Here is a 21,821-nt window from a genome sequence, read left to right as displayed (position 1 = left end):
ATCTGACATGTCTTGAGCATACCAAGGTTTTGGAGCATGCATGATGCTAGTGTTACCACGTGTGTTTATAGAGCGTGGCCCTCACGTACTGCTGGCCTGGAGGTGGTGCGGGACTCCCTGCAGCCCAGCAGCAGAAAGGAGGCTGTATGTTCTCAACAGCTCTGCTCCTTCTTTAAAGCTTGCTAGAGCTAAAGTTAATGAGAAACCTCCTGGGCTTCAGAATCTATTTGAAGTTGTTTCTTGCTTTGTTGGAAATTTGGACAGAGATTTCATTCAGCAGTTACTTAGAGGAAAGCAGATGACTGGGAGGAGGCATGCCCTAAGTATCCCCCATCTATTGTGTAATGGGAAGCAATACAGAGGAGGACTTCTTCCTTTCCACTAGTTCTGATGTGCATCCATTGAGGTACGACTGAAATAACCCTGGAGCTGCTTCAACGTGAGTCCTCACCTCCTCTCAGAGCAGAGCGACAGATCTGGCATATGCTGTGAAGCTGCATCACTTCAGATTCGTTTCCAGTGGCCACTGGGGATACTTCACACCCTGTTGGTGACTGCAGGGAGATAAGGGCGGAATGTGTGGGGTCTCATTTCTTGTGCTGGGAGGGACCGTGATGTGTTGTGGTTGCTAAAACTGGATGCATAACTGGGGGTGGAGACCAGCTGTACATAAAATGAATAGCATTTCTCTATATTTAACTCTGTCTCCCCCGCCTGAAATGATTTAAGGCATTTTTCCTAATGTTTAAAATTATAGTGCTGCTTGCTGCTCTGGTTAGTGCATACAAGCTTACAAATGTATGGAGGAAAAAAAAAGAAACAACAATAAACAATAACAACAACAACAACAAAACACTAAATTTCTCTACTCTGTGCAGCTGAGTAAATGTAAATACATTCTAATCCTAAAAGAGCATCCTATTTTGCCTCCCCATGCTTCCCCTCCAGTCTTGGTCTGGAACAGGAATTAGGAGGGGATTGAGTGTTTTGCTATTCCATGCATCAGATTTATGGGCCAGGACTCAACACTGGAGTCAGAATTGCAAAGGTACCGAGCCTGTGGTAATTTGTTGCTCCTAATTTATAGTAGGGAATGAATGTTAAGCTCTGATGCACAGGGTTTTGTTGCCTTAGTTTCAGTTCAAAAATATACTGCCCAAAATAGGTTTAAACCAAGATTGAAATAACTTTTTTTTTTTTTTTCTTCTGTTTCAACGCTTTAATCTTCTCCTTATGAGTAGATGCAGTCTGGAAACGGACTAATGGTAAGACGCGAATCACAAGCCTTACTTCAGAAATGTAAATTAACTTCTTTGGGGTTTCTGTCACTTCCTATTAATACACAATCATTTGCACAAAGTAAGGGGAACAAGGTATCCCGAATTTTGGAAAGGTATGTCAGCATCATTACAGACTGAGAGTACATGTGGAAGAAACTTAATTCTTGACATTTACTTGTTCAGTGTGTGTTGAATCATGGCTTGTGTTCTTCTGCAAAAAGCAAAGTGAGAGAGTGAGTGCTTGGGTGGCTGGGGAAGACAAGCCATCAAGCTCAAAATGCTACTAAACCCATGCCCTCAGTTTGAAGGACTCCCTGCATCATGTGTTTATACAAAGCACTAGTTTTAAGCCACTTTGATCAAAAGGGCTATTTAGACACAGCCTATTTGTTTTCCTGATGTGAGCAGTGTCTGTAATGTATGATGGTGCTTTTTGCTTAGTTACTGTGTGACTTGAACACGGGTCTCCCCACTCTGTCTTCCTCTTCCACCTCACCTTCTGACAAGCTGCAAGTTTTCAGTCAGCTTTACTTCAGAGCAGTGGTTCTTCTACATTGGATGTGAGCTGCAGGGATGCTCCTGGCAGCAGTGCAAGAAGCATTGAGGTTCCACGCAGCCCAAGAGCACTGGTCGTTTTACAACTCTAGCAGCTGGTATCTGAGAAATACACAAGAGAACTGTGAACACCCTACAGTGAGAAGAATTGATGAGGCCTGAATTTACTGGAAATCTTGGAAATCTTCTGGCTACAAAGATGTGAGAGCTTTCATGACTGGATGGCAGGAACAGAGCCTGTGTAACCTCTCCTGGCCACATCGCTGGCCCTGCGTAGAGCAGCAGATTGAACAAGGTGACTTCTTGAGGTTCTCACTTGTCCCACACCCTGCAACTAGCCTGTCAGCTATTCTGTGACACTGAGAAACAGCTTCGGGAAACAGGGTATTCCAGCTTATGGGATATACATCTTTGGATTGAGTACATATTCAGCTTTGCCACTGCACTGCTGTGCTCCTAGCACTGATCTTTTTGAACGTAATCCCTGGAAAGACAAGACTGGTGTTTGCAAGGCGTAAAGAAGCAACCTGCTGAGATACAGCTTGAGGAGAGGCTGCACTGGGCCAGCGCATGCATGCCTTCACGATGGTGGTGGGAACTCTGGCAGCTCTCCAGCTGGAAATATGAAGGAAGTGCAGTTGACTGGTGCCATTCTGGTCGGCAGAGAAATGAAGGGAGCACTGTAAGCTCTCCCTGTAGGCTCTGGCTGGGAAGGATGTTACCCTGTACTGGCTGGAGGACATCAGTGGTATATCTTGCTGACTTCTAAGGTCAGCCCGTGATCTTCCTAGCGAGATCCTGTTGTTCTTCTGGAACAGTTCTCAAGATTAAAACCAAGGACTTGTTATGTGAAGGGTCAGTAGCTTGAGAGAGAAGCGGGCTGTTGTGGTTGAGCATTACAAGGATTTGATAACTGGAGCTGGAACAGTGATGCTCAAGCAAAATAGGAGACTGGCAGCATTTCTACGTCTCCTTCCAGCAGTCCCTTGACTCACTGAAATGATCCTTCAGTTCTTCATTGTTTAGTTTTACTCTTATCTTTCTACTTGTTCATTTGAGAAGTGGCTTTTAGCAAAAGGAAGTGTGGTTACTAGACTCGAAGCCCATGTGAAAATGTTTGAGAGCAGCATTTTCATAAGTACCTTAGTACCAGGATTGCAACTCTGGTAACAAATATCTCTAACTTGGACTTCCTTTAAAAACAAACAAAAAAAGTGGTGGACATTACCTGTGCTATGAGGTGAAAAGGAATTTGTACTTCTATCTCAGCTCGCTGTGCTGAAGACAAAGGTCTTTCTTGGGAGTAGCTTTTTCTTGAACTGTTGAAGTTTTTCTTTCTCAGAAGTATTCTCTACCATCCCTTCATATTATATTCTTTGTAATTCCAGTAACTATGTTTTTTCACTATATTGTACGGAAATGTTAAGCCAGCTTAGAGCAAAACAAGTTGGTACGCTATGTACTAGTTAAGCATGTGGTGAAGATACCATAATACTTCTTGGAAGGAGATGGTATCTCTTCAGACTGTAATATTTTGTCATTTATATGCCTAGTTTACTGGTAAATGGATAGTTGTTTCTTTTTTTTTTGCCTGCTGGCTTTTTGTCCAAACTCTCAAGTTCTGTAGTGGCAAAACAAGAACGGCATATTTAGGTAAATGGAGTCTGTTCTGACATCAGCTGTTAATTTGCATCTTTTTTGGTTTTGCAACCCAAACCAAAGGAGATTTTTTTATCCTTAAAAGTAGGCGAGGGTTGAAGATTCAGACAGTTCTTCCTGCTTGCAAACAGAGGCTGAATGTCTTGCTACATCAGTGTACCAGCTTTTTAATACAGCTTCACAGCAGTGTCATAAAATGGGCTTATAACTTCAGCAGGAACTGTTCAGAAACCCAGCCTTTGTGCTCTGTGCATTTTATGTGGGCTTGCAACACAACATACAGCTTCTTGCCCTGTCTGGTTTCTGTCTATGAAGAGTTCTGCTTGACAGGGCTCTTTTGGAGGTGCTAACGTACCTATGCAGGCTCAGCTGTTCACTGACACTGTGGTTGCTAAAATGATTAGAGGCCATTCTTTGCAGGAGCAGCCTGCCCTTTCTAGCTGGGGGCAGACAAGCCTCTTAGGTTTTTGGTCTGTGCTGATATGCCGCTACGTGCACTTGTTTCTGTCATCCCTTCCAAACAAAGCTCTGGTACCTGGCGGTGTGTTGTGTTACCATGACTGGATTTCTTGAGCACTATCAACCTGTGTGAAAAGAAGATGGGGATACTCGAGCTTGGTGTGAATTTGCTCTTGGTCCTGCCTTGCTCAGTGTTGTCACCTGTCGGTGGCACGGAGTGGAAGAGTTTGCATACAACTTGGCATTATGAAGCAGGATGTAGGTATGCAAAACTGGTGCCATTATAGGTCAGACTAGCAATTAAGAACAAACGAGGCAAACTGTGGGGAAATAAGTCTTGCCTCGAGAAAATCAGGACTTGTTTTCAATTCTGCATACATTTTCTGTGGAGTGGAAAAAGTGAAGGTCTGTCAAATCGTTGCATCTGTCTGGGATGGACTGCAAAGCAGTAAAATATGATGACAGACCTGAGCCCTCATGAGCTTTTCCTAGGTGCTGGAGCAGTTGTTAAGGCCATCATGCAGCCCCAGGTAAGCAAGAAGGTGTTTGTTCTGCTGCATCAATTGAAGTAAAAAGAAGACGGAGAGAAGGGACAAAATGTCTTTCAGATCTACCATTGCTTTTGTGTGTCCTGAATAGGACTTACTGCAACCAACACAGCTTCTGCAGAGGATGAGGTTTTGTGCTTTACGAATCCTTGCACGCACGCTCGTTACTGGTGCAGAAGCATGTACTGGAAAATACGAGTAACTGGAAAAATTATCAGAAAGCGTTGACTCAGTCATATGCAGCAAGATCATGGCTGGAATGGATTTCTATAACATGGCACTTTCTGACCTGACCTCAGTGGAAAATACCAGATGTTACCCTTCATGATTTGTGATGCTTTTGTTACAAAGAGGGAAGAAGAGAGCTGATTAATGGTGTTTGCATGACTGTGGTTTGGTTTCCCTAAAACTGGGGTCTGTTCTTAATGATGCTCTGCTGAATGCTAGTCAGATTTATTTGCTGCTGTTAGATATCTGTGCAAGCACAAACGCTGTTGAATGATGATGTGATAGACTGTATGCTTTATAGCATTTTGTCAATAGCTGCATGCATTCAAACACCTCTTCAGGTCCTGTATTGTTGTATGAATGTATTGTGCCAAGGAGGAAAAAAAACACCACAGAACCACAATAGTAACAGATTTCTTTGTGACTGGTCTTTCAACTAAAAATCAGTATCTAATGAGGGGTTGTCTGAGCAGCGTGACAACTACAGATAAGTCTGCAAACAAGCGCGAGGTAGTGGGTATGAGCAGCTGGACAGCGCAGTACCGAGCTCTTGATGTTTGGAAACGCTGGGGACTGGTTTCTCTTTCCATCAGTCGCTTGCTAGGCTGATTCAGTGGGTGGAGGTATCACCTGCCGAGGGGGTGAGTGGAAACATTTTCTCAGTATTTTCTGCATCCATATCCCTGCTGCTTTCTCAGTGCTAGCAAGTTAGCTGTCTTTTACTTCATGCAAGGCCTTGGATTTATGAGAAGCAGAAATCCGTGATGGGTTGTGATGACACCAGGGAAGTGTTCCTGGTCAGCTCAGCTCACGAGGAGGTAGAAGTCTAAGCAAAACCACTTCTGTCTTCAGAGCTGAACAACAAGTCTAGCCCCTTCTTCACTGTGTGCATTAATGACTCGTGTATGCTTGTGCAGGTCTGTGCTGGGCATGGAGCTCACTGAACATCCCATTCTAACATCTGTAGTTACATCTGAAGACTTTTGCTTTCAGCAAGATTCGTTACAAGTCCTCAGGTACTGATCAGAGCTCCTGGACTGTGCCAATAGCTCAGTTTGGGTGATGGGGCAGAGAGGCTGCAGCTAGAACAGCACTCTCCTTGGGAAAGCAAGCCAAAGTGGGCAAAACTGTAAATGATGTCTGTAGCTGATCACTATTTTTTTTTATTTTTTTTTTGGTGTTCAAAACTGCACTTAATCACTGTGGCTGTTCTTGCAGCACATAGGAAAAAACAGACTGTTTGGTATGCAGATGCTGTGTGGCTTTTAAGTCCTGCCAAAGGAGGAAACGTGTGACGAAGTACTGATAGTGCCTGCTCTTGCTGGAATCCTGGTCAGAGGGAAAGATCTCCTGCAGTAGATATCACTTCCAAAGCTTTGGCTCCTCTTTGTTTTCAGGGTGTTTTTATGAAAAATGACTAACAGGGAGAAAATAAATTCAAATGGAAGTTAGTCATCAGGGGAGCTTCAGGCTATGTGTTTGAGCTTGCGTTTCTGTTGTGTTTTTTTGTTTTTTTTTTTTAAAATCACAGTTGACACAATCATGCACAGGCTAGATATTTCATTTGAAACAATGTGTAATGCACATTTCTGTGAATCTGACTGTGCAGCCTCTGTGTCCTTGGAAGAAATCTTCTCCAGGAGTTTTTGAGCGGGAGCCTTTCTCTCAGTGCTGCACTCTGTATGGAGAATGCTGTCAGGTGGCTACAATAAGATGAGAGTGCATCTCATCTGGCTGAGAACACACCTTGTCTGGCTTTCGTTAAATCTGAATGGTTCTGGCTACATGAATCTACTGCCTCTATCTGCCACATACTTTATTTTGTTCCTGTGAGCAGCGTCGTCCCCGCTCTATCACTGGTCAGTTAGGTCTGCAGGGAGGCCTCCATCCACTTTGCACTTTTTCCCAGGTAAGGCCAAGTTTAAAAGTTAGTGACATCTGGACAAAGGAGTTTTCTTAACCTCCAAATATTGGGAGCAATTTACATATTTTTTCTTGATAATAAATAATAAATAAATAAAAAAAAAACAACTAACTTTTGCTCACATGTGGATATATCTGTATCTATAATATATATATGTTGCAATATCTCCTTGAACGTAGATACATATTTATACCCACTAAAACGCTTGTTGCTCAGTGCTTGCCTTGTTCCCTGCTTTTGAGTAAGCTATTTGCCTGTCCAGGTCTGCTTATTGATGAGATTCAAGACAATATCTCACTTGTGTGAAGGCATTGAGCTGCAGCTGCCTTATGAATGGGTTCTCCTTCCACTCCCCGCACCTCTCAAGGTGATTCCTGTCAAGGGATAGGACGGTGTGGCTGAAGGGAGCTGGCAAGGGGCTTGTGAGCACTGGCAGCAGCCGTGAGCTGCAAGGCTGATCAAACTGCAGGAAGCAGCAGTCACGTTCACTGTACAGCTCTCTGCCCTGACACCGGGGAGTGTTAACCTGTTTAAAATACCCACCGCATTGGAATTAAAATGTCCTTCAATGAGAATTGATTCTGGTTGTGCTAACCTTAGAGCATTCTGGGGGGGGACACTGGTTTGTTTCATGGGGCAGTGATAACCACGGTGCTAACAGCTGTACATGGAAATACCAGTGCTGTGCTCTGCCTGCATGCTCTGTGCCCAAGAGGGCTTCCACCCCGAATAAAGAGAGCATCCTTTCTCCTCTTTTAGGTCTTTCTGAGAAATGTGTAATGAGTAGCTGGCTGAGCAGCAGCGAAGCACCTCTGAAATATGCAGTCTGCAGAAATTTTGAATTTTAAGATGTCAGATATAATTTTTAACCACGGCTCATTTAACAGAAAATGGGATATTTGGGGGATGAGGGTAGAGTTTGTAGAATAAACTTCTGCCTTCAGGGAACTGATGAAATTTAATTTTTAATTTCATTGCATCTGCCATAAAATAATTGTGTATCCAAGGGCAGTTTTCATGTGCTTAGGTAATGATACTGCTGCTCTTCCAATCCACCAGGATTTAAGCTTTCTTCCTCTGTGCCTTGTTTTAAATCAGTGTCCCTCCACTCCCCCAGGCACTCCCCAAAGAAGAACACGTACCTTCTGTCGTCTTCAGCAGAGTATGTTTGCTTGTTTTATTTTGGAGCACAGTGTCTGTGAAGGATATGGATGCTTATTGCTGCTGGTTTATTGATACTTGGGACTTCTCCCCTCTTGCCCTTGCTCTGACCCACAGAATACTTCGTCAGGGCTGCTGGGATGTGAAGGAGCTCCATGTGCCTTTCCCTGGGGGAAGGAGTCACACCTGGAGTCCAGGAGGATTTCGGTGCAAGCTGTTTCAAGCCATTGCTGTTCACATCGAGGGGTTACGCCAAGCTTTCAAACCACGGCAGGAGAGCAAACACCTCTTGTTCATCCCTGGAAAACGGCTCACTTCTGAGTCATTTGGCTTCTGTTTAGAAGGAAAACTGAGGGAAGATCTTTCCCTATCTAGCCTTTCCTGCAGGGTAAATGGGATTTTTAAGCACTAGGAAGCAGTTGCTTCAGTCTGAAAGCAAAACAGCCCTCACAGTTACCGGGGTGGTGTTGGTGCTCCCTGCTGCCCAGCAGCTGGAGACATCAGGCTGCACCTGGGAGCAGAGCAGAAAGCAGCCTGAGTTCTGGTGGTCCGAGGTGAAATTTGAGCAGAGGTGAAACTCAGCTTCTGTTTTGAATAGACGTTGCGCTGACACGGTGGGAACTCCGCAGCCTCGGTTCTGAAGTGTTTCCAGATGATCTTACTGAGATAGGCATGAAAAGAAATGTTTACGGGGAGGCTTGGGAAAAAAGCAAGCAGTTGGCTGGCCTGTTTATGGAGGGGGAAAGGAAACAGATTCAGTGGGAGTAAATAAATGTTCTTCTGTCAAGGTGATCTTTGCATTAGCATCTGTCTGACGCCTGCGGCTAGTCGCTGGCTGGTGCGTGGCCTGGTGCAAACAGCTCGCTGACCTGCTCCGAGGTTACTCGCCCCTGCAAGCTGCAAGAGCAGTGTGTGCAGAGGGCAGAGGTTCAAAAACAACTCAACAAGGCTGTTCCCTGGTGAAGAACAACATATGACAACGTGTTGTCCACAAGTAGGCTTTGTTCCTGAGTTACGTTCTCAGGTACTCTTTTTTTTTTTTTATGAATTGTGGTGCTCTTCTAGTTATCCCAGGGCTGTTGATAGAAACCAGAGTGCTACAGCAAGCCCCCCAAACACCTTGCAGGCTGCCCTCTGGAGCTTTTGAGCATGAAATGTTCAGATCCACGTTTTGAAAGTTGTGCTGTGACTGTCCCAGATAAAGACAGGTTAGTCTGTTCCCTGGCTGCTGAGTGCTGTCACTATTTAGGTCCTTGTGTTTGCACAGCAGGAGACTGAGATGCAAACAGCGGACTGAGGCAAAGGATTGTTGTTTGCTTGCTTCTAATTAAATATTCAGACCTTTCCACTGGTAATTGTGTCATTTTTCTGTGTGCCTTGAAAACTCGATTCCAGGAAGATCTGTAATTTCCCGAAATAATTGCTTCAGTGCTAATAAGGCCTTTGTAGCTGGAGTTATCCAGGAGGTTTGAGTGGTACAAATGTACCAACAGCAAAGTGGCATTCCTCCAGGCTGGTTTTAGTTTGTTGTGCCAGGCTGCCTTCTTGCTGTGTGTAAGCAGAAAGCTACATCCAGGTCGCTAAGACTGAAGCTGTTCAAATGCTGACTTGTGGGAAGAGGGGTGTCACCGTGTACAAGAGACCCACGGTCTGAGTCCAGAGAGAGGAGGACAGAAAGTCTTGCATGTGTGTTCTGTAAACAGCTCTGTCCTGCACAGTCCTCCCCCAGCACAGTGTTTAAATGTTTCTGTGCACTAAATGAATGAACAGTCTGCTGTGTTTGATTCAGATGGCTGTGCATCTGATCAAAGTCAAGTGCGTGCGTAAAGGACTGAAAAATCATTGCATGCTCACTCAGCTGACAGCTACTGATCGGGGCATGGAGCATTGCAGAGTGTTTTGTCTCCTGCTCTAGGACAGAGGGCGAAGCTCTATCCACCAGTATGAGCTTAAATTCTGCAGTGATCTCTGTACTGGTGACTGGATGTGAGTGTAACCATGAGTGCTCTGCAGGGTCCCAGCGACAGCTTTCTGTCACCTGTCCTGCTCCCAGTCCTGTCAAGGACAAAGGTTGTTCAGAGCCCTTGCACTTGGTTTGCAAAGTGTCAGTGCTAGCTTTTCAGAAGCTGGCATGGCATGATTGCAATACCACTTCCAGTGTGTTACATTCATAGTCTGATCTGGCTCACTAGAATAAGATTTTGGTGGTAGAGAAAACAGCTGCAGGTCTGTTAGGACAGTCTAATTACACTATAAGTCTCTCAGTGGGGCATGAAGGCATTACTGTTTGCTGTCAGAGTGTTAAGGAAGCTCGTGTGCCTTATGTTGTCACAGATGCTGCGAAATCCTTGTGTGTAAAATGTTGAAAAGCTTTTCCTGTAGAAGAGCAGGGTTGGAAGAATCAGGGGATTCATACGATTTCCTGCTTTGTCTCTTGCAGGCTAGAACCAGGATTAGCCAACATGGGGGCTTATCCAAAGCCCAGGGTTCTGGTTGCCAGTGCTTCTTCTGTCCTCGTAACATGTCTCTAAAGGGCTGCAGGGGAGTTACCACATCTGCCTGAACAGGAGGCTCACTTTTGGCATATCGGCTGCAGGAAGGCAAGATGTGTTTCTGCCATGATGCAGGAACCTCTGGTTCTACTGCTGTCACTTACAGACCTGCCCAACGGAGTCTTTAGCTCGCTGCCTCTCACCAGACAAGAAAACAACAATTTTCTCACAAGTGCTTAACTGCAGGGAACCTTCTTCTTACACAGCTGTTGCAGGAGAACTCCTGTGTTTTGTTTTACAGTTTCTGTAAGCAAGTAGCACTGCCTTCAGAATTTATTTTGCTTGTCTGCATAGCTGTTCTCTTGATAACATATCCCCCAGTTCTCTCCAAGCTCGTCTCAGGAACACAGTGCACCAGTGAGTAATGCTGGTGGGTTACTTAAGACTATTAAAAAGTTTACAGCTGGAAAGATTGCCATGAGGTTATCTGTGTGTCAAGTGGTGCTCGAGGTTTCTGTACGTGCATTTTTGTCAGAATTGCTCACCATCTGGGAAGAAAAACGTGAAGTTCAGCCATGTATCACAGGAACTCGTCCTCCAGATGTCTCAGTTTCTGGAGCTTGCTGGTCAGGTTCTATGTTTTATAAAGGTGTCCAGGCCCCTGGGGCCTGATTCTGTTATATAATGCTAATCTGACAAAATAAGAATTACTTGTGACTGTCTTCCAGCCCGCTAGCGAAATTGGCTCTTTCAAAATTTCAGTTGCTTCTTTTTCTACAACCTAATTAACCAATGAGCATAATTCTATAAAAAAGCGCTCCAAATATCAGCAGTAAGAGGATAAAAAGATAAAATTAATAAATCAGGACTTCAAAGTACTAAAATGTGAACTGAGAACAGTTATATATAACATATATATATATATATATATATAACTGAGAACTGTTACATATAACAGATACAAGTCTTCCACACTGTGTTCTTAATGTACTTTTCATTGCCATTGCTGCTTTCACAGTGGAAAAATATGCTTGACCCTTTACGTGCCCAAAGTCAGCCTTCAAATAAAGTACAATTAATATAATTTTGGTCTCCCTGGTCAGTCCAGTGACTGTTTTAGTACTCAGAGCTATCATTGTTAGAGGTTACATGGAAACTTCATTCTTAAATATTCAAGTCTGCACTGAGCTATCAGTGTCTAATATTGTTTGCGGTACAGTATTAACTTTGCTGCCTGCTATTGAAAGCAGCTGTTTTTTATTTAACTTCAGAAATTTCACTGTTCTGCACGAATATGCTTTCAATGTATTACATAAAAGATGGACTTGCAAGCAAATTTACAGGAAGCTGTAAAAAGACCATGTATGTCAGTCAGCCTGTGTATCTGTGTGTATGTATACTCTCTCTTCCACTTCTTCAATTTCCTGAAGTTATGGTCTTTTCTAGAGAGAGTTTTCTCCTTTAGAATCAAACATTTGACGTTTTTTAGTTGTAGTCCCTGACCACAAGGCACGAAATAGTAGGTTACAACCTTCTATTAAGAGGTCATCTTTTCTGTGCAGACTGATGCTCTACTTCTGTGGGTAAAAGAAAAATGTTGAGCATAGGCTCCTGTATTAAAATAATCTTACACACCAGAAGCCAGCGGATAAACTGTGTTTAGCACTCCAAAATCAATATAAAATCTCTGATTTGGTGGAATCATGTCTTTGTTCCTCAGTAGCGTTCTCTTCCTTGTATAGCACGGTCTGGCTTCACAGTACAGAAAGAGAGACAGGCACAGGCCACATTTGTGGCTTAGAAGCAATGCAGTGCTTATGTCCAGGAGATTTCAAGAGAGTATCAGCAGTGTGTTTTTCTTAATGTGAAATTTTTCTTAGTGCAGCATGATGTCATTGAGCAAAATTATCTTAGAAGGGTAGTTGAAACAAGGACTGTTTTACTTCTGGCAGGTCAAAAGCACACGTCTTTTCGAATAACTTACCCTTTAAGGTACTCTTTCCCAGGTTTTCCTTGTATTTGAAGGTGGTGATGTGGTCATCATTTGTAGCTAGGAATCATCCTGACCTGCCTTCTTGTATTTAGATCATTGGCTTTAGTGTAGGTTTCATCAGATTTATTTGTAATGCATTAAACTTATTTTATTTTTTTTTCCAAGCAACAAGGCCATTGACTTCGTGTAGATCCTTCACTGTACTTTTGAAATAGTTTGGAACAATTGCCCTGATACACTGTTCTTGCTGATAAAAGAAGTGGTGAATGACCTTCTGATTAATACACTGATGGGGAGAGCTGTTCTAAGTCTTTGCATCATTTGTAGGTGTTTTGTTGTGTGCTTGTTTGTTGGTTGTTTTTTTTTTTTTTTTTTGCTCAGGTTCTTTTCTTTCTGTTCAAGCAGAGTCAGCTAGAACAGGCTGCCCATGACTATGTCTAGTTAGGTGTCTAATAACACCATTAATGGAAACTCCACAGCCTCTCTAGGCCACCTGTTTCAGTGTTTGACTGCTATCAGAGTTTTAAAAAAAAAAAAAAAAAGGTTGCATTGATATGAAATTTCATGTATTTTTATTTCTGCCTGCTGCCTCTTGTCCTGTCACTGAGCACTACCAAGAAGAGTTTGGCTCCATCGTCACTCTCAAACAACAGTTCTTTGTATACGTTGATAAGACCATTGATAAGATCCCTTCTGTGCTTCCTCTTCTCCCGGTTGAACAGTCCCAAATCTCTTAGCCTTTTCTCACTGGAGAGGTGCTCCAGTCCCTTCATCATCGTTGTGGCCTCACGTCGGACTCTCTGCAGTGTGTCCATGTCTCTCGTTCACTGGGGAGCCCAGAACTGGACACAGGTGTGGCCTCACCAGTGCTGAGTAGAGATGCACTGTATCTCTACTGTGTATGTCCAGTTTGTTTAAATCTTCCCTTAGGTCCTGATTCTGATCCTCTTCCACCAAGGCTAAGTCTCCCTTGGTGTCCAGCCTTTCCCTCTGTTCTCAGGAGTCTGGGGTTCCTGGAGCTGATCTTATTAGTGAAGACCGAGAAGAAGCCATTGAGTATGTCTGTTATTTCTTTATCTTGTGTCACCAGGGCAGGGACCCTGACACCCTTAGCTGTGGGCCCATATTATTCCTAGCCTTCACTTTGCTGCTGATGTACTTTCTTCTTGACCTCGCCAGACAGGAAAGCCAAAGGCCACTTGGGATCTTGTGCAATCACATGCTGTCTCTGTATTCATCCTGGGTCATCCAACCCTGCTTCCACCTCTTGTAGGCTTCACAAGTGTCTTGACTTGCTCATATAAAACTCTCCATAATGGTTTAGCATAATGACATGCCTGAAGATTTCTAAGACTTTTTTCATAGACAAAATGGGAATGAACTGGCATGTTGGAGGGAATTCAATTCGTCACTGAAGCTTACCAACCTTCTTCTACGTTGTTTCTACACAGGGTTCACAGGTAACAGCTCACAGAATCCTAAGGCATTCTGGCCAAGGAGAAGGCCTTCTGGAGGTCTTCTGCCATGCCCTCAGACGTGACCATAGCTTTATCTAGACAAGGCTTTGTAAAGTCCAGGGAATAGAGAAACCAGAATGGCAACGCACTGTTCCCTTCTGTTGAGCTTCAACCTGATTACTTTTTGACAAAGTCTGTGTTAATTTAAAGGAATATGTGTTTCTTAATACAAGGTGAGATAAGGTCCATTCAGCGCTGCTTCCATTTGATGTTCTCGCTGTTGTCCCAGTTCATTTTCTGCTGGTGTTGTGCGTTCTCTAGAGGTAACTCAGGTAACTTTTAATCAGCTTTTGTAATTACACTCTGAAATTCATTTTTGTTGGTATTTGAATCTGCGTTGTATTTCTGAACGATCTCTAGAAGACCTAACTGCATACACAAATTTCAGCATTCTTGGGGATTTTTGCACAGTTGACTGTAAGCATGCTTTACAAGGCTGATAATTATTGTGTGTTTTCTCTAATCTGGCTCTTTCTTTGACCAGGGTGTATTGATGAGGCATGAGACTCTGCCTTGGTTGTTAGCTAGAGCAAACTTTTGCTTGCAGACAGTTAACCAAATGCAGAAGTAGAATTTAGAAGTCTTGTAGCAGCTTGCCATCTGTGCAGTTACACAGAAATTAAGTAGTGCATGGAACTTGAATGCTCTAAAATTATTAACTGTGATAAGGCATATTTGGTAGTGATATTGATGCAATTTTCTTTCTTGATAACAGAGTTTCAGAAGCAGGAAGGCACGAAGTCCCATCAGAAAAACATGCAGCTCTATGACACGCCCTATGAACCAGAAGGCAGTGGTGTGGAATCTGATTCTGAAAGTGTGGTGAGTCAACGTTTACGAGAAAGCAAATTGCCACAGGATGATGACAGGCCTGCAGATGAGTATGATCAGCCATGGGAGTGGAATAAAGTCACCATCCCAGCTCTGGCAGGTAGGAATCCTAGATTCTGACCAGAAAATTCTCTTTTTCACAGCATATATGCCTGCCTTTCGGAGAAGTCAAGTGTTTCTGCACTTCTGAAGGGTGAGGGGTGGAGAGAATGGGGGCTGGGGAGAAATCTATCAAAAACATTTGTGGGTAGTCTTTACCTGCTGCAGAAATGTGGAACGTTGCACTTACTGATTTGCTGCTTCAGGTGAGTTGTCGTCAACCATCTCAGCGCTTGGTTCATGTTAGTAAACCCCCTGTTTCTGTCACCCCTTAATCTCACCCCCTATTTTAATGAGTATGATGCAGATAGTGTTTATTGTTGAGTGGATCTATGATGACAGTGATGCTTTGCAAGGTCCTTAACTTATGGGCCACTTTTTAAAGGGGCAGGATAAAAAGCAGCATGTGGTAACACGCTTCTCCTCAGTGATGTTTCTTGGTGTTTGTCACTTGTCATTTTCATTCCAATCCTGAGCATTCCTGTGGATGTGTAGAACTTGTTTTCAGATCGATACTTTTGTATGTCTGAGTTTCTCCCACATAAGAACTTGTCAGTCAGGGAGACCTCACACAAAACTACTTGCTCTCTCTGCAAATATCTGTGCTTGGTGTTGGTTATTTTCTTCTTCTTAGTCCCTGATGCTGCTTCGCAGAAATGGCTAGGGGGCTTCGTTCACTGATGAGGTGATTCTAGAGGCCAAGGGCTTCTTTTATTGGTAGAGCTTCAGTGTTTACAGCAAAGCCTGGCCAAGTCACGGTTTGACCATGTTCCAGGAAGCTCCTATGGGATGCTAGTCATACATGCTTTATGATTTCCCCTTCAATTATATGTTCCTGTTAAAAGCTGTCTAGGAGCAGGGTTGTTCCCCTGTCTTTTTAGGGGTCAGCTTGGCTTCCCAAGAAGGCTTGGGAGGAAGAGCTATATGTGGTGAGGACTGTGGGTGTGAGAAAAGACGAGAGATGTGGCTCAGGAATCATGGAAGAGCAATGCTTAGGAGCGGTCAGTGTGGATTCACCATGGGTAAATCCTGCTTGACAAGCCTGATTGATTTCTGTATTGAAACTACTTGATCCCTTGATGGAAGGAGAGCGGTAGGTGTCATCTGTATTGAGTTCAGCCTTCAACGTGTTGTGCTGTGGCATCCTTGTTTTGTGGTTTGAAATGCTGTAGCTTAGATGGGCGGACTGCTAGATGAGTGGAAAAAATGCCAGGATCACTGAACTCAAAGGGTAGCGCTTAGTGATTCATGCTCTTCCTGGAATCAGTTTACAGGTGTGATTCCACATGGGACCAGTTCTGGAACCCTTCCTGTTCAACATCTTTATCAGTATAATCTGGAGGAGGAGAGGGAATGCACGTCATCAGGTTTGGAACGATGTCAAGTGGAGGGGTGAAGAGCTGCCGTGCAGAGCGTATGGGACAGGCTGGAGAAAAGGGCTGGCAACAAGCTTGTGAAATCCATCCAGGACAAATTCAAAGACCTGCACCTGGAGCAGACTAACTCCTTGTGATGATATAGACCGAGGCTGGCAGGTTACAGCTTCAGTGGAAAGGGCCTAGGAGTCCTGAGGGAAAGTGAAGTAGACGTGGCTGGCAGTGCTCCCTGGTAGTGATGAAGGACAGCAGCATCCTGGCCTTTGTAAACAGGAGAATAGCCAGTAGGTCAAGCAAAGTTTCCCTTTACATTTTTGGGAAAAAACATGGAATGTTGTGTCCAGTGTTGTGTCCAGTGTTCTGATGCCAGAAGGATGCTAATAAATGTTGATTTCAGGAGACAGGCACCAAAATGACAGGAAACTGCAGCACATGAGGAGATGCTGACAGACCTGACTGAGCTTGCTTGGCCTGCAGAAGAGAAAGCTTTGGAGGGATCCAATAGCAGCTTTTCAGTGCCTCTGAGGAGGTCTTCCAGAAGATAGAGCTAGGCTTTTCACAGATGAGCGGTGTGTTAACAGAAGGTGAGAGACAACAGGCATAAGTTGTATCAGGCCAAGTTCTGATGTGATACAGGGAAGTTTTTTTTCCCTCTGTGAGGACAGCCAAGGGATATTTTGCAGTCTTCATCTTTTAGATATTTTCATCCTGAGAAAAGGGATAACTGGATAGATCTCTGAACAACCTTATCTGATCATGTAGCAGACCCTGCCTTGGCAAGGCTGGACTAGACACGTCCTAAGATCCCTTTCTACTTAATTATTCTGCGATTTGGCAGTTCTGCATGCCATGATATTGCCACACTGGAAAATTGGGAGTGCATTCCCTCCACAGTTCTACAGGGATACTGTTTTGTAAACAGTCTGTTGTGACACTGCCCTTCTTGGGTGTTCCTGGCCTGATCACCTAATAGGTAGGTGGATGTGGGTGACACGAATGTGTTTCTCTTGTAGCACAGTGTAGTACAGCAGTGTGGACTTGTTGTAAGAGAGATTTCTACCCCTCAGCTTCATTTGTTCATTTGTCTTTGTGTTGCAATTCATTTTATGGCTGCTTCCAACCTAAGCTGATGTCTGCATTATCCATCCTGAGAATGTGGCTGGGAGCAAGAGACCTGGATGAGCCTGAAGCAGCTGACTTAAAAAGAAACCTTCTGCTCAACACCCCCTGTCTTCTTTTTGGGCTCCTATAGAAGAGAAGAGACTAGGGAAATTTGATTTCTGCTTTGTAGCAGCATGGTTTGCTTTGGCATGTTAGATGTTAATAATCTTTTTAGGATTCCAGACTCAGTCAATTGCCATTAAGTATATGCTAATGGTTCTTTGGAGCCTGGATCTAAGCCACCATCCAGTTCTGTTGCACGCTGTGCAGGTATAATGTCTCTCCCCAAAGAGCACGAACTCCAGCACAAAAGCCTAACCTGTTTATGTGGCTTCCAGTAGGATATACAGCTCTGCTGCTGAGCCCTGCCACGTTGGAAGCAGGCTTCAGTTCGGGCTTGCCTGAGCTGACTCATCCCCTTTGCTGAGCCAGTTAAAATGCTGGCAAGAATTGTGTTGGGAGACTGTCTGGCTGGGAGATCCTGGCCACAGCTTGGGATATCAACTGTGTGTCAAGATAGGCTAGTCAATTGGGCCATACTCAAAGGAGGCACCTATCCCTAAATTTCCAGTGCCACTATGATGCTTTTGCAGATGCTGAAAGTCAGCCTGTCACCTGTGTTTAAAACCTTCTGCTTTGGGTTTAGGCTCTGAGACTTCTTTTCTGTTCCAGGTACCACTGTCACAGCTCAGCTGAGTCTTTTTGTGTGTCCCTGTGATGGCAGTAACGTTGTCTGTGCCTAAAGCAAATGTGCAACCTCAGTCTCCCAGCTGATGAGCCTTGCTGCACTGCAGCACAGTCCCTAGTAAGCCTGTTAGAGGTAGGGTGTCTGCTGCCTGGAAGGATCCACAAGCTGCCCACAGTAGGGGCTGCAGAGTGACACCAGCAGTGGGTTTGCAGTAGGTCTGCAGCTGCTCTGCGTTGTCTTCCAGTGAGTTTCTCTGCTCTCCATTCCAGAGGGTTTCTGGCCCTCTGCCATTTGCCGCCATGTTTGCACCTTGTCTTTCTTTCTTATTTTGCTTCTGGTATCATCTTTACCTGCTTTTTCCTTTCTTTTCTCCCACCAATCTGCATCTATGCATAGTCTCTCATTCATCCTTTTCCTATCTAACACTTTGTCCTATCGTGTCACCTTCTTACATCTCCTTGGGACTTCTCAACTCCTACCTTCAGACACCAGCTCCCTATCACCCTTCCCTAGTACCTGTGTGTACATTTCTGCCCACAGGGAAGGAAACTGCTGTGCTTCATTTTTTTTTTTTATCCCCATCCTTCTTAGCCCTCTCAGCTAGTGCTATAGGGATGCCTGTAGTGACTACAGATTTCCTTGCTCTTCAACAGCAACAACGCAGTTAATTCTGGCTGGCTGCATTACCTGAGAGCCCTCCAGATACTTTTCTCCATTCTCTTCAGTGTTTGGCTGGATGCATGGTCTGCTATTCCTGCCTGTGTTCTTGGACAATTTGGGAAGAGAGCTATTTTTGAGCAAAGAATATTTTATTTGAAGGCAAGGGTAAATAAAGCCCTTGGACTGCATATAATATTGGGAAAGAATGCATGCTTGAATGTGACCCTGAAATCTTTAAAGGTGGAATTCTTTAGGGCTATTTATTTCTCTGCAGCTACTTTCTGTGTTGTAGCCTAGCACAGAGTTTTTACCTTGTTGAGTTTTTCTTTACGTACTAGTTTTGATAATATTCCAAAGGCTAAGAATAATGTCAGAGTTGCTGTGAGCTTCCCGCACAAGGATGGTAACTGTGTGCTACCCAGAGGTCATTTTTCTTTCAAAGTATGCAAAATACCTAAAACAGAAACTTCATTGTTTAGCAATGCTGAGATACAAGCTAAATATTTACAGTACAACTCTGTGGAACCAGGGCACATCTGTCTGCGGTGAGATCATACTTTGCAGATTTCTCAATTAGTAGTAATACAGCAGCCACAGAGGTGAGGTTACTGGCTTCAAAAGTTATTGTCCCAAGAGTCATGTGTGTGCATATGGAAATCTCAGACTTTACTCTTCATGCATTGTGCATATCAAATGGAAAGGCTGAGTTTAAATTAAATCCAGAGAATAAATGTATTGGTTCCTACCGCATTCCTTCTTGTGCACCACTTGGCGGTTGTGAAGTCTTTGAGTGCTCTAATCATCTTCACGCTCAACTTTTTGATCTTTAGTGGGTAAATGCTGAAATAGTCTAGAGTGTTGATTAAAAAAAATAATCTTAGCTGTGTCAATTTTTTTCTTCATCAGGTAGTCTTTAATTAGGATATATTTGAGTGTAGATTAACGAGACACCATCTACCCAATATTAGATTTTATGATTGGCCTGTGTGTAAATATTCTTCTAAGGCATTACGTAGTTAACTTTTATGAAAGCACACATTGCTTTACAAAATTAACAGACTAAAAGGAAATTTAATTAAAAAGCATTATGATATGGTTGAATTCCTTATGGGCTCACATCAGCATGCAAAGTTCTGTTTTACAGTGCTAAGAGAGTAAACATTTTTAGATGAATTAGATTTCTGCGATGGGGTGTGTCATTCATTATAACTGAGTATGTCTTAGGTACCTGGTTATTTGCTACAAAGCAACACATCAGGACTGGCTGCGAGCATAGATTCAAGCTGCTGTCTAACCGGTTCTCTCCTATACTTTAACTTGCTTGGAATTATAAATATTTAAAATAAGGGAAGAAGAGATTCGACTCCGAAGTTGGAAACAATGACATGTTTGCAGTGGAGAAGCACTGACACTCTGCTGAGATATTTGAAGTGCTTTTCTGACTTTCATGTGTACTGTGGTTCTGTAATGTACCTAGTTAAGCTGTGTGGGTTTTGCTCGCTTCTTGAGTGAGGTGGATTTCTCTGAAGATCACGATGTTGTCTAAGTGGTAGAAGAAATTACAGGTTCACAACTGAATCCACCTCCTGCTAAAACTTTCCTATTTTAGAGGTTCATCCACAGGGAACAGTATGCATCTGTGATGTGAAGTGCAGACACAATGAGCTTTATGCAGCAAACGTTTTTGATTTGTTAGGTGATAGACTTAGGAAACAAGCCAAAATGGCAAGAAACTGTAGAATTATCATGGAGTCAACTACTCATGCAAGTCTTTTAAGGAAAACTTTTGTACCTCTGCCATGGTTTCAAGATTTATTGGTGAAGTATGGATAGGAGCTGTCTGTCTCCAGCCTGGAGTCCGAGATGTGCCAGACCAAAACGGTGCACAAACTGAAGTCTGCTCTGTCTGAGGGAGAGCATGTGTTTGCTGCAGCTCCCAAGCGCTGGCTGGGTCTGGTGTCGTGCTGATGCTTGCAGAGCAGGCTATGTATAGCCTTCCTTGGGGACTTCAGCTGTTCATTGCAGTGCTGAAAGATGTGTCTCTTTGTATTGGAGTGCAGCATCTTGCCTATCTGAAGTTTTGAGTTGTTTCACAAACAGGTTTGGCTTTGTTTCGTTGGAGGCTGTACAAAGAAGAAAGCAGGAAGGAAATAATGGCTGAAGCTGAAATGCATTTTTGAAGGTTTTTATGAGATGTGGGCAGGTCTTGTTAGACCTCCTGCTGAGCTGGGCAAACCAGCTTGCCCAGAGGAGTTGAGTTTGGCAAAATAACAGGAACAAGGTAACTTTCTGGTACGTAAGTCTGTCTGGAAAAGGAGATAGCAAAACCAGTGAGTCTGTTTGGGAACTTCAAGCTGACCCTGGCTCCTGCTTGGGGTGTGAGAGAGAGCAGGCATTTCCTGGTGGGCATAGCAAACCTTTGGGTAAAGGAAATGCATGTGAAATCTGCACAACCAATCTCAGTTATCATTTAAGAAAATCAGTGCTCCTCTAGTACAAAGAGGGCCATCCACTAGTAGCGTTTACTACTCAGTGTAGCTCACAAAGCCCTTGAGGGAGGATCTCCAGGTTCTGGACTTGGCCACCTATGCTGCGTGCAGCTGCTGATGCACAGAAGGATGGTGCCCAGGTCACTAGGGCCTAGGGAAGCAGGGTCGTTCGGGCATGCCACCCCAGTGGGAAAAGCCACCAGCTACAGGGCAGGAGAGGGGAACGAGGAAGAGTCAGGGATGCAGTCGGTTCCAAAACAGAAACAGCAGCATAAACAGAAATACCATGGCAATAAGAAACTTTCCACTCTCAACTGCATGGAGTTGAACTTCTGAACCTTCACTGTATGTACTACATCTTTGGTAAAGAGCGGATTTATAGTACCCTAAAAATCCATCCTTATAACAGCATCACATGGGCCAGTGCCTGACTAGATAGCATACTTGCCAGTTTTGTCTGCCTGGATATCCCTTTCAGGCTGCTTCTTCCTGCCAATTTAGTTCACAAAAAAAGAAATAGGGCAGGAGCCAAGAGACATGTCTCAGCTTTTCAGACAAACAAAACATTCAAAAGCATTTGAAATGTAACTTTGTGCTATTTTTGTAGAACAGATCCTATTTCCAACCCTCACCATGTCATAAAGATATCACTGTTTACTGTAAGAACTGGGTTTCGCATTTGTTTTGTGAAATGTGTTTTT

General features: G+C 43.8%; 1 protein-coding gene across 1 annotated transcript in view; it reads left to right on the top strand.

The window, feature by feature from the left end:
* SHB (SH2 domain containing adaptor protein B) overlaps positions 1-21,821 on the top strand; it is a 75,555-nt gene that overhangs the window by 27,125 nt on the left and 26,609 nt on the right. The window contains 1 exon segment of the mRNA XM_038170921.2: positions 14,532-14,747. Within this exon segment, the coding sequence (XP_038026849.1) occupies positions 14,532-14,747 (216 nt within the window).

This window comes from Anas platyrhynchos, chromosome Z, assembly GCF_047663525.1.
Source record: "Anas platyrhynchos isolate ZD024472 breed Pekin duck chromosome Z, IASCAAS_PekinDuck_T2T, whole genome shotgun sequence".
Taxonomy (NCBI): Eukaryota; Metazoa; Chordata; class Aves; order Anseriformes; family Anatidae; genus Anas; species Anas platyrhynchos.
Note: the sequence above shows the minus strand (reverse complement) of the source record. Positions and strands in the feature narration are given on the sequence as shown.